Raw genomic sequence first — 13959 nt, forward strand, 5'->3', positions numbered from 1 at the left:
AGAGGGAGGAGAGGGGAAAGGGAGGATGGGGAAGAGGGATGGGCATTTATGACCCATCCGCCATTGCCCCGGAGGGCAGTAAAGAGTTAATATTGTATGGGTCTGGAGTCATATGTGAGTCAGACTGGTAAGGATGGCAGATTTCCTTCCCTAAAGGACATTAGTCTCAGCTAATGATAACCATAAAAACATTGTTGCTTGTTACAGAAAGACCACATGGTTCTCTAATCCCTTTTATTGGAAGGAAAACTATAAACCCTACTTGGTCTGGTCTATAAGTGACTACATACACACAGCAATATGGTGGTCTCCTGCCAGAAGCAGATCAAGCAGAGCTAAAAATTGGGTGTAAACCTGGTAAAGCTGTAAATTAGGAGTATTTGAATGCCAATCTATGGAAGCAGGAAGTGAGAGACAGGACTAATACCACAAGTAATGGATTAGATCCAAATTCTGAAGTCTTGCCATATCCAGTCATAAATGGAGATAGAGAATTACACAACTCACTTGAGGAGGAGGCTCCACAAATATCCCCAACCTCAATGTAGGGGAAGCCCAGCACATCAATGCAAAAGACAAGGTTGACGCATTTGCAGCAATCCTCAGCCACAAGTGCTGACTGGATAATCCATCTTGACCTTCTCCAGTGGTCCCTAGTGTTACAAACACTAGTCTTTAGCCAATTTGATTCACTCCAAGTGATAACAAAAATGGCTGGAAGTACTGGTTATGGATCCTGTCAACATTCCAGCCACAGTACGGAGACTTCTGCTGCAGAACCCAGTGTGGTCACAACTTGGGAATCGACCCAATAATATGGAAAATGGCCCTGGTATGTTCTGCACACAAGAAGCAGGACAAAGTCATTCTGACCAATTACAGTCCCGTTAGACTTCTGTTGATGAGCAATAAAGTGATGAAAGGGGTGTTGAACACTGCTATCAAGCAGCATCTGCTCAACAATAACCTGCTCACTGATACTCTGTTTGCAATCTGCCAGGGACACTCCGCTCCTGACTTCAATATAGCCTTGGTTCAAACACAGACAAAAGAGGTGAATTCCAGAGGTGAGGTGGGAGTGACAGCCCTTGACATCAAGGCTGCATTTGACTGAGTGTGGTATCAAGGAGCCCGAGCAAAACTGGAATCAATGGGACTTGGAGAAAAACTCTTATTTGGAGGCATTCTGAGCTCAAAGTGCAACACAAGGTTTAGTCTGGTTCAGGCCATATATTGATAACATGAGAAATCTCTTATCCTTTAAGTATCTGTATCATGCAAAATAGAAAGATCGTGAGAGACTGACTGTTTTGACTTGAGTTAGTTATTCACTAGCAGATTGGTAACGATGGCATTATTGCCTGAGTTAGAAACAATGATATTAAAAGCCTTGCTCCCAATTCCCATTACATAATTGAGGATGACAGTTCGGTGCGTCGTGAAAGGCAGGAACTAGGAATCGTCCATGCAGCCTCTTGTGTCTCCTCTGCCATTCTACACAATCGTGGATTTGTCTTTTTACTCATTTGTGGGATGTGGGAGTCGCTGTCTGGGCCCAGCATTTATTACCTGTCCCTTGTTGCCCCTTGGGAAGGTGGTGGTGAGCTGTCGTCTTGAACCACAGCAGTCCACTTGCTAGATGTTGACTCAAAACGGCATTAGAGTTTGTCATGATTGAGTGACTTGCCAGGCCGTTTCAGAGGGCAGATGAGAGATACCCTCATTGCTGTGGGGCTGGAGTCACATGGAGGCCAGACCGGATGAGGGTGGCACATTTCCTTCCCTGAAGGGCCATAGTCCACATTACCCCCAAACCCCACAATGTGTTTAAAATTTAGATGTCTATCAATCACCACAATGACAGAGCCACCTCAGCCCTGTGGGGTAGGATATACCAAAGATACAGGAGAAGTCTGTTGTCAGTTGTGCTGACATATAATGTTACAAGTCTGTCACTCAAAACTAGGATGGGATGCTTCTCATGAGCTTGTTCAAACCCAGGGACTCTGGGGCACTGGAGGAGGGTGAGGTGTGATTTCTGACCCATGATCGTAAATATGCAAAGCGATTTCCAACTTCAATCACTTACGAGTTCATTCCTTTCATCTACCAGCAGCGTGTTCCTATCCTCTAGTTTCCGAATTGTTGAGTTCAGGTCTGCAATCTTGCGTTGATTTCTCCGCAGGTCCTGCGTACAAGGATATTACAGAATAATAACAAAACAGTGCAATGCAGCTGAGCAGTAGAGTCAGAGTCATAGAGATGTACAGCACGGAAACAGACCCTTTGGTCCAATGCGCCATGCCAACCAAATATCCTAAATTAATCTAGCCCCATTTGCCAGCAGTTGGCCCAATATCCCTCTAAACTCTTTCTAATCATTTACCCATCCAGATGCCTTTTTAATGTTGTAATTGTACCAGCCTTCACTACTTCCTCTGGCAGCTCATTCCATACACGCACCACCCGCTGCATGAAAAAGTTGCACCTTCGGTCCCTTTTAAATCTTTTCCCTTTCACCTTCAACTTACACCCTCTAGTTATGGACTCCCCTACACTGGGGAAAAGACTATGGCTATTCACTCTATCCATGCCCCTCGTGATTGTATAAATCTCTATAAGGTCACCTCTCAGCCACTGACGCTCCAGGGAAAACAACCCCAGCCTATTCAGCCTCTCCCTGTAGCTCAAACCCTCCAACGCCGGCAACATCCTTGTAAATCTTTTCTGAACCCTTTCAAAATTAATGACATCTTTCCCACAGCAGGGAGACCAGAATGCTCAGGGAGTGCTTATACTGACAAGCTTCTGCTCATTATGGCTGTTGACTGTTCAAGAATCAAGCAAGCAGCTAAATGCAGAAAACAAATTGAAAACTCCAATAAGAAATTCAAGCAAAATGTTTATTGCTCCATTTTATCCACAATTGTTACAGTTAGGCAAATAGTGCACTTAATTTCAAATTGATACTTTCTAATCTGTACAAACTCAGACTTTGCATCAATCTGAGGGGAAAGGACACATTTCATTTGCCTTATTTTTAAAGGGGGACATCATCGGGAGATTATATTGCAGAGTTGATCGTGCAGTACAAACAATGAACTTTGGTTTAGAAAGTAATTGCTTTATCTGGATACAACTTTATAAGTTTTCTGAATGTAAACGTGAGGGACCTATTCGAAAATAAATCAGTGCGAAGCCAGAGTTTGTTAATATTGCATCAGAGACTAACACTGCACCTTCAAATAATGCTTTCTACACTAAATCTTGCACTTGCTCACTTTAGCCAAAAAATAATATTTGAAAATGCATGTTTTAAAAGCAAAATGGATCAAAAACTACGAATTTTGCATATTTGACGCACATTCAATTCCAACAGAAGAATGAACCTGCAAGGAAATTGTACCTTCCAGAGCACCAGGTCATCCCAAAGGCCAATACTACTAACAGGTCACTCTCAAAATACCACACTTGGACCAGCCACCCACAGCAGATTACTCTGATTCTGTCATTCCTATCTTTTACACACATAAATCCAACAGGAACCACTGTCCAGCAAACAGCAAAGGAAGAAATTATCTGATAATGCATTGTTGACAGGACCTTGTAGGTCAGGACACGTGAGGTTGAATTCCCTTAATCTATAGCTCAGGGATAACAATACTATAACCTAAATATACTGACACTCAGCTTAATGGAAATCCCCATATAATAGATCTTTCTCAGATCACATGGTATTCCATGTTCCATAAACCTCAAGAATCAGGGGTCACACTCTGGATGGACCATTTAGGATGGAGATAAGGAGACATTTCTTCACCCACAAGAGTGGTGAGCCTGTGGACTTCATTACCACAAGAAGTAGCTGATACCAAAACATTTTATGTATTCAAGGGGCAGCTAGATATAACCCTTTAGACGAATGAGATCAAAGGTTATGGGGAGACAGCAGGATGAGGCCATTGAGTTGGATAATTGGCCATATTCGTGATGAATGGCAGAGCAGGCTCGAAGGGCCGAATGGCCTCCTCCTGCTCCAATCTTCTATGTTTCTGTGTAAGAGTTAAGCTCTCCCCATTCCACAGTGTAACAGCATAATCTAGATTGGCATTTCAGCGAAGTGGAGAGAGTGCTGTATTGATGGGAGTGGTGCTGTTTCACTAAGATGCAGGCAGTAAATTGCTGGAAATTAAAGATGGCCTTCTACTGATCACAGAAGAGGGCAATCTTGCAGTATCCTGGCTAACCCCTCCCAACTATATCTAAAAGTCGATTAATTTATTGTTCAGTTCATGATGTTTCCTTCTGAGTTGATGATGGGTGTTGCATAACTGAATGCACTTCCATTATTTTGTGATGCATATAATATAGAGGTGACATTATATAAATACAAGCTTTCCTTTCCTAAGCAGTAATGGTATTTCTCAAAAGCATCGAATGTTTGCATTGCTTACCGGACTGCCTGGGCGATCGGTGCCTGGGACCTCGCGTTTCGGGCTGCTCACACCCATGTTACATTCTGCTTCCTTCACCAGGAACAACTGCTCATCGAGTGCCTCTTTCTGGAGTTGAAGCTTCTGTGTGTAACCTGTTTGCACCTCTAACTCTTTTTCCAGGGAGAAGATAGTTCGATCTTTAGCTTTAATCTCATCCATCTTGAAACACAAAGAGGTAGCAAATACCATGAGTCAGTGCAGTCTCCGTCTGGGCACGGCCTTAGAGTAAAGGGAAGACCTTTTAGAACGGAGGTAAGGAGAAACTTCTTCAGCCAGAGAGTGGTGTATCTATGGAATTCATTGCCACAGGAGGCTGTAGAGGCCAGATCTTTGTGTATATTTAAAGACGGGTTCTTGAGTATCAAGGGTAATGGGGACAAAGCAAGAGAATGGGGTTGAGAAACTTATCAACCATGATTGAATGGTGGAGCAGACTTGATGGGCTGAATGGCCTAATTTCTGCTCCTGTGTATGGACCTTGTCTCTAGCATCAGTCTTAATTTTGCACTGTAAGTAACTTCAGCAAGAAAATACAACACAACCACTCTAGAATCTAATCACAAACAAGCTGCCCATGCTGTCCAGTTTATGTCAGTAAAGACAATATTCAAAGCTTGTGCTATTAAAATTTTTCTTAGTGGGATACACAAATCTATTCCCAATGTCATTGTGCAGTTTTGTTTCTCAGTACTGGCGTGAGAATCCATTGATACATTTATATTTTTAATACATCTGTGCATTTGCGAGGGACAATGTTTTGCCGAACACTCAATCATTTGTCCACAGGTATTAGGGTTTAGACTGGGTGGATGCCATAAAGTTGAATCATTACCTCATATAGGTCAGGGATAGGTCTTTCATTATTGTCTGGCCACAGTCTGATTCATATTTGAGACATATCTGGGTGGTGATGATCTCCAGGGAAGTGATGTAAAACCTGCTGCGTGTTTTTTCCCTTTATTCATTCACAGGATGAAAGCGTCACTGGCAAAGCCAGCATTTATTGCCCATTCCTAATTGCCCAGAGGGTAGTTAAGAGTCAACCACATTGCTGTGGGTCTGGAGTCACATGCAGGCCAGACTGGGTGAGAATGACAGATTCCTTCCCGAAAGAACATCAGTGACCCATACGGGTTCTTCCAACAATCAGCACTGGTCGTCATTAGACATTTGACTCCAGATTCTTCTTGAATTGCACCATCTGCTCTGGTGGGATTTAAACCCTGATCCCCGAGATATTGCCTGGGTCTCTGGATTAGCAGTCAAAAAGTGTGGCGCTGGAAAAACACAGCCGGTCAGGCAGCATCTGAGGAACAGGAGAATCGATGTTTCAAGCATAAGCTCTTCATCAGGAATTCCCGGCTGTGCTTTTTCAGCACCACACCTTTTGACTCTGATCTCCAGCATCTGCAGTCCTCACTTTCTCTGGATTAACAGTCCAGAGATAATAACTCTGCTCGTGTATACAGTATTCATTCCAATAAACATGTCAACACAATGGTGGTAAAATAAGGGTTATCAATTTTGGACTTCCATCATCGGACTTTGATACTTAGGGACTTTAGTGGAATGGAAAGAATACGTTGACTTAAAAATGGGCACAGTGATCACCTGTGCATAGGTTGAATCAAGTTCACAAATCCATCAATAATCATGAAACAGTAACTAAGAGCATCTTATCAAAAGAGACTAAAACTTGTCAATTGGATCTCTAGCTCTTGTTTCATTTATCTTTATGGAAAATACGTGTTAGAGATTAAAAAAAAGCACATTGGCTGTGATCAACTTGTCAGAAAATAAAGAACTCAGACACTATAATGCACAAATCAGCTATATTGTAGGGAGCTATTGTTTCTGACAGAGCAGGGAGATTGACTTCCAACTGGTATTGGGGAAGGCTGCTACGCCGTCTCAGCCTCCTGAAGAATGAAGAACCTGGTAATTACAAATTGGACAGAAAATACCTGACGTAGCCAAGCAAATATGGTCTCAGGTTAAAATATGAAGACACCCTGAGGTCTTAAATATCCATGTTCTTGTATCATCCATGTTGCACTGGACATTCTTCCATTTTTAAACTTTGTACCTGTGTATGTGCCATGTCCTTTTTTCGGTGGGGACAGGAGGTAACAGAATTACTCAGTCTTTCACTCATGAAAAACTTGTGATTTGCTTCTTGGAGTTTCTGGCGAAGTAATTAACTTTTTTTTAAATTGAAGTGAGGTAGGCCAGTATAATAAAAAAAAACATCGCTGTGTTCATTTGAGGAGGTTGGAAAAAAAGGGAAGTTAATTCACACCCTCCTTGCCTGGCCATAATGATATGGTCACAAGTCACACAGATGTCAGGTTATAGTCCAACAGGCTTATTTGAAAGTATAAGCTTTCGGAGCACTGCTCCTTCATCAGGTGAAGGGACGGCGCTCCGAAAGCTTGTGATTTCAAATAAACGTGTTGGACTATAACCTGGTCTTGGCTGACCTCTGACCTTCTCCACCCAAGTCCAACACAGGCACCTCTACATCATAATGATACAGACTGAGGCAGAGTTGTAATAGTGAAATGTATCATTTGCATAAATGGTTAGATGTATTAAGCAACAGTTGAACATGAAGACTACTTCAAAATACACCATGAAGGCAAAGACTTTCCAAGAGCAACCCCTAAGGAAATGTGAAGGCTGTGAATTGCCTCTGACGTGTATTTCTTACGGAAAATATCTTTTATTCTGTAAACCCGTTCCTATACTTAAATAGAAATTGGACAGCAGTAAATTCAGCTGGGTCTTGAAAATAGTTCTTTCATTTGAATTGAGGCTGGTAAAATGAAAAGCTCAAATTTTTCTATACTGATTTTGAATTAGAATGAAATTGAGGAACACCAAATAGGTGTAAAGTTGTGACAAAAAGTTTCTCAATTGGCAATCAAAAATCCATATAGCTGACTGGTGCCAGAAATGGAAATGCCACGCTGGTTCAGCAGTGGTTGTGTATCTTTTCAGCTTAATAGACTGCATTTGCTGCTGACAATGTGATCTCCTCTACAATGAGTAGAGCACATGCAGACTGAGTAACAGTGAAACACCTCCATTCAATCTATAATCATGAGCATAAGCTTCCAATCGCCTGTCACTATGGAAGTCTCAATTATGAAAGAAATTGGCAAAATCATTTTTTCAAAAATTAGGAGTTCCAACACTTGTATAAAATAAGAGTGGTTCAGTGTGGAGGATTTAATAACAGGGAAATAATAAACTTAAATCAATATTGTTCTTCATGATGGTGGACGCTAAACATATCTGACAATCAAGGTGCTAATCGGAGGAAAGATCTTGTAACAGCCTCCATCATGAGGGATAAAGTATTTGACAAACCAGCGGGAATAGTGAGGACCTGTATCCAAGGTTATATAAGGAAATGGTAACAGAGGTTGCAGAGGTGATGGTTGAAATTTTCCAGAACCTACTGGATTTGAGGATGGTTACATTGGAGTGGATAGTCATTAAAATGTCCCTGTTCCAGAAAAACGGAGGGAGATAGAAAGCAAGAAAATAGAACATAAAGCACAGTACAGGCCAACCTGTGAAACCAATCTGAAGCCCATCTAACCTCCACTATTCCATTATCATCCATATGTTTATCCAATGACCATTTAAATGCCCTTCATGTTGGTGAGTCTACTACTGTTGCAGACAGGGCATTCCATGCCCTGATTACTCTTGATCTGTTAGCCTAACATATCTCACTGGAGAAAATGCTAGAATCCATTCTTAAGAAAGAAATGGCAAGACAATTTGAAAAGCTTAAGACAATCAAACAGAGTCAACATGTGAAAGTATCATAGCATCCCAACAGTGCAGAAGCAGGCCATTTGACCAATTGAGTCTGCACTGACCCTTTGAAGAGCATCCCACCGCCATAACCCCATATCCACAATAACCACCCTACTCATCCAGGGACACTACAGGGTGATTTAGCATGGCCAATCCACCTAAGCTCCAAATGTTCGGACTGTGGCAGGAAACTGGAGCACCTAGAGGAAACCCACACAGGCATGGGGAGAATGCGCAAACTCTACACAGTCACCTGAGGGTGGAATCGAACTTGCGTCCCTGGCACTATAAGGCAGCAGTGCTAACCACTGAGCCACCATGCCGAAAATCATGTTTGATGAATTTGAGAGTTCTTTAAGAATATAACAAACAGAATTGATAAAGGGAAACTGGTAAGGTATTAGGATTTGTAGATTTTCAATAGGGTGGCCACCTAAACATTCTTGCACAAGATGGGAGCTCATGATTTGAGGATAGTGTATTAGTATGGATTGGGGATCAGCAGATAGAATTTAATGTAGGAATGCGTGAAGTCATCCACTTTGGTAAGAATAATCAAAAGGCAGACAGTTATTGGAATGGAACGAGACATCAAAAAAGTGCAGCGGAAAAGGATTTAGCTGTTCTTGTGCATAAGAGGTGAAAATTAATCATGCAAGTGCAGTGAGTAATTAAGAGAAGAAATTTAATTTTAGCTTTTATTGTTAGGGGATTGGAGATTAAAAATAGCGAAGTCCTGATACAATTTTGCAGGCTGTTGGTGAGGTCATACCTGGAGTACTATGTACAATTATGGACCCCAGATTTTAAAGAAGGATATACTGGCATTAGAGGCAATTCAAAAGAGATTCAATTGCTGATTCATTGTTTAATTTGAATGGGTTGGCAAACAGCTAAAACGTTTGGTCCTTTATTCATTAGAATTTAGAATAATGAAGAGTGATCTTAATAAAAAATACAAGATTCTGAGAGGGCATGATTGGGTAGATATTCAGATGGAGAAAGTGAGGTCTGCAGATGCTGGAGATCAGAGCTGAAAATGTGTTGCTGGAAAAGCGCAGCAGGTCAGGCAGCATCCAGGGAACAGGAGAATCGACGTTTCGGGCATAAGCCCTTCTTCAGGAATATTCAGATAATACTACCGCTCCAAGGGGAATCTCAAACAGGGGACACAGTTCAGAATAAGGAACACTTATTTAAAACTGTGATATGAATGAATTGCTTTTCCCTGAAGTTTGTAAATGCTTGGAATTTTCTATCCCAAACTGTCACAATTTATATAGGAGATAGCTTGATATTATAAACAACAAAGATGTTAGGCTGAGCAGGCACAAAAGAAGAGTTGAGGCCGAGAGGTAAATTAGCCATGATCTTGTTGAATGGCAAAACAGGATTAAGGGACTGAATGGGCTCTACTGCTCCAATGTTCTTATATCATGTCAATTCTCCCCTTTGCACCCACTCTGACCTTATCTTGCTCCAGCGCTCAAATGAGACTGTTTTCCCTAGAGCATCAGAGGCTGAGGGATGAGCTTATAAAATCATGAGGGGCACGGATAGGATAAATAGACAAAGTCTTTTCCCTGGGGTGAGAGAGTCCAGAACTAGAGCACATAGGTTTAAGGCAAGAGGGGCAAGTTGTAAAAGGGACCTAAAGGGGCAACTTTTTCACACAGAGGGTGGTGCGTGTATGAAGTGAGCTGCCAGAGGAAGTGGTGGAGGCTGGTACAACTACAGCATTTAAAAGACATCTGGATGGGCATATGAATAGGAAGGGTTTAGAGGGATCTGGACCAAGTGTTGGCTAATGGGACCAGATTAGGGTGTGATATCTGGTCGGCATGGACAAGTTGAACCGAAGTTGAACCTGTTTCTTTGCTGTACATTTCTATGACTCTATGACATGCTTAAGAAGGAATAAATCACCTTCACATGGAGTACTTTACAATTGGATTTATATCAGGTTCAATAACTTTACACTGTAACCTCTGCCACTATTTTGATTCATGTTTCACTACTGGTTTAATTTTTCATCCCCCCTCCTCACCATTCCTGTCCTTCTTTACTGTTGGACAGCTATTCACAATCCTGTCATTACACCTCCCCCTGACAGGTATTGTCTGTCAACTTCACTCATTCCCAATCCCCTAGGCTTTGCGCTATGAGTCTGTCTGTTGGCTATTATTTTATGCCCTCTATCCTCTTTCAAAGAGATACTGACCAGACAACATTTTACTTAGTTCCACTCCCCAAAGATGTCACCTGACCTCCTGAGTTTCTCCAGGACGTTTTATGACCAATTGCCTGCAGTAACAGTATTTTGCTTTTCTAATATTCAGGGCAAAATATTATTCTTAGAAAAATGCAAGGAAGGTTCTAGACTTCTGTACTTAATTCTATAACTAAACTAGCACCCTTAAAGCTCCTTCTGGATTGTGTCTCAGCGGTTAGCATTGCTGCCTCACAGTGCCAGGAACTTGGATTCGATTCCAGCCTCAGGCGACTAACTGTGTGGAGTTTACACATTCTCCCAGTGTCTGCGTGGGTTTCCTCCCACAATCCAAAGATGTGCAGGTTAGGGTGAATTGGCCATGCTAAATTGCTCATAGTGTCCAGCAATGAGTAGGCTAGATGGGTTAGCCTCGGGAAATGCAGGGTGAAAGGGGTAGAATATGGGGGTCGGTCTGAGTGTGACACTCTTCAGAGATTTGGTGTGGACTCGATGGGCCGAATGGCCTACTTCCACACTGTAGGGATTTTATGATTTCTATGAAAAGAATTGTAACATTTTATACAATACATTTAATACCTCTCACCTTTTGAAAAGGTCTAAACCTCATCTCTGTACTGAATGCAGTCTATAAATATTTTTTTTCAGTTTTGTCCCTTTTCCACTGATGCCCTCTAGTCCTCGATTCCCCAACCCTGGGAAAAAGACTGAGTGCATTCACCCTATCCATGCCTCTCATGATCTTATACACTTCCACAAGATCCCCCTTCAGTCTCCTCAGACATTTCATGTCACACATTATGGCTATCATCCATACTTAGAAACTCCGACTGGATTCATTTCAAATGCACCATTCCTTTGTAGTAAAGAACTTTGACTTGGTTTATAAGGTAGGCATTATAGGGATAAAATTATGCTGATGTAGTGCTCTTTATGCATGGTTATTACTGAACAGAAGAGATTTAGCAGGGTGTTGCAGGGTATGGAAAGTTTGAGTTCTAAAGAAAGACTGGATAGGCTGGAACATTTCTCACTGGAGCATAAGAGGTTGAGAGATGACCTTATAGAAGTTTATAAGATAAGGAGGATATAGCTAGTGTTAATGGTAGTTGCCTTTCCCTCGGATGGGGGAGTTCAAGACTCAGGGGCACATTTTTAAGATGAGAGGAGAGAGATTTTAAAAAGACATGAAGAGCAATTTTGTTTTACAACAGAGGGTGGTTCGCATGTGGAATGAACTTCCTGAGAAAGTGATGGATGCGAGTACAGTTACAACGTTCAAAAGACATTTGGGTAAGTATATGAATAGGAAAGGATTAGAGGCATATGGGCCAGGAGCAGGCTGGTGGGACAAGTTTGGGATTATGTTTGGCATGCACCGGTTGGACTGAAGGGTCTGTTTCTGTGCTGTCTGACTCTACAGCGTGTTGCAAAAGTTAACAAATAAAATAAGTGTGCACAGAAGAATTGTATGTGTTTACTATGCACTCCAATGTGGGCATCACTAATCAGTATTCCTGACCTCGTAAACCAAGGTCACTCCTGGGCAAGTTGCCAATCTTTAAGGAAAACAAAAGGCATAAATAAACTCTCTCCTGTGTCTGGTCCCTGGACCATTGTGAAACACTGGAGAGTAACTGAAAGTATAAACATGCAGCAGTGTCATCCATCATTTTCCAGAGAGGTCAAAAGCAACATAAGATCAATAATGCAAAAGAAAAGTGAGGTTAGCTATAACATATTCAAGCAAGTCACCTTTTTTTCTGTATATATTACCACATGCATAAACAGCTTTTTAAAAAGTGCCTGCTTGATTTTTCCAATGCAATTAAAATACACGCAGCCTTTATGTTACTTTCTTTCAGTTAATTCATGATGGAGATGTATCACTTGGTGTCTCTCGACATTTTTTTGTTGGAAAAATATGTCACCAACATTCTCGGGGATATAAAGTAGCTCACCCCTTTTTTTCTTCGTTTGCCAATCCATCATCAGCGACAGTGATCAGAAGAAACCCTCCACAAATCGAGTTGAATGATTTTAGCTTTGGGAAAGTGCAGAGCCCAATTGACGACACCAAAAGGAGGGCAGTAATTGCAAAATGCTCCCACGTGGATCACAGGGCAGCAAGGGGAAAAGGTAGAGGCATGTCCTTTCTATGTTTTGATCAACGTAACTGTTAATCTGATTCCTTTCATCATTTGTGGTGGTAAAGCTATGTCAGAGAGGCTGTTAAATGCATTAATTAGTTGAGACTGAAAATTCGCCAGACAACCATTTTCACACGCCTTCACCAATATAATAAAAAGTTGATTCAACAATTTTATAACTGTATGAGACAGTCAATATTTGAGAAAGAAATTTGGTTCTCTTATTGCATGGTATGGAATAGTGCCCAACTGTGTCATAAAATGAACGAAATGGACAGTTCAAGGCTATTCATAAGGGCAGTGCCTGTATGTATTTTTCATAGAAGACGTAATGCCATGGTTATCATAAAATGCTCTGTAAGAGCTTACGTAGAGTTGTACATAGAGCTGTACAGAAACAAACCCTTCAGTCCAACCCGTCCATGTTTAGTTTTATTTTTGAAAACTAAAACAGATGCTGCTGGAAAAGCTCAGCAGGTCAGCTGTATCAGTAGACAGAAATCAGAGTTTACATTTCGGGTCAAGTAACCCTTCCTCAGAACCCTAAAGTTTATTTTGTTAACTAAGGACATCTTTTGTCACTCATCTCTCCTATTACCTTTTCAGTTGGATCATTCATCACCATAGTTACAGCCAGGAATCTCTAATAAAGGCAAGTTATTATTTAACTTGCTGAGAGCTCTGTCAGATAAATAATTCTGTTCCAGTGGTTACTTTATTTACTTGGAATAACCTTCATGAATTCCTTTTCTGGATACTGTATGCATGTAGTCCCAACCCAAAAAATAACACAATGAAAAATAAAACTCTCATGTTTTTGTTTTCAGACAACACTGTATAGATGCCTATCGCATGTCTCAGCTAATACAGCATTCACTACACATCTGACAATGTGATGGAACATGGCGTTGCAGAATTCAATGTTGTGGCATCTGAAGAATGAAACATTGAAGGATATTACTAGGATGACGTACTACAGAAATTAATGGAAATAGGGCTGACATGTTCCCAGGATCTGATATTCTACATCCCAGAGTGTTGAAAGAGGTGGCTGTGGACTTAATCAATTCATTGATGGTTGTCTTCCGACATTTAGAAATGATGTCTGGAGACTGGAAAGTAACAAATGTCACCCCACTATTTAAATAGAGAACAAGACAGAAAACAGGGAACTAAGCCCTGTTAGCCTGACATCAAACTCTATTATAAAGGATATGAGAACTGGAGTTTTGGATAATAATTATCTAATTGG

General features: G+C 41.3%; 1 protein-coding gene across 2 annotated transcripts in view; it reads right to left on the bottom strand.

Annotated features, from left to right (window-relative positions):
• The window catches only part of jakmip2 (janus kinase and microtubule interacting protein 2), a 278068-nt gene that overhangs the window by 109643 nt on the left and 154466 nt on the right, over nt 1-13959 (bottom strand). For both annotated transcript variants that reach the window (XM_043704011.1, XM_043704012.1), the window contains exons 7-8: nt 4455-4655; nt 2090-2188 (exon numbers count right to left, since the gene is read on the bottom strand). In XM_043704011.1, the coding sequence (XP_043559946.1) occupies nt 2090-2188; nt 4455-4655 (300 nt within the window). The remainder of the gene's footprint in view (nt 1-2089; nt 2189-4454; nt 4656-13959) is intronic.

This window comes from Chiloscyllium plagiosum, chromosome 14, assembly GCF_004010195.1.
Source record: "Chiloscyllium plagiosum isolate BGI_BamShark_2017 chromosome 14, ASM401019v2, whole genome shotgun sequence".
Taxonomy (NCBI): Eukaryota; Metazoa; Chordata; class Chondrichthyes; order Orectolobiformes; family Hemiscylliidae; genus Chiloscyllium; species Chiloscyllium plagiosum.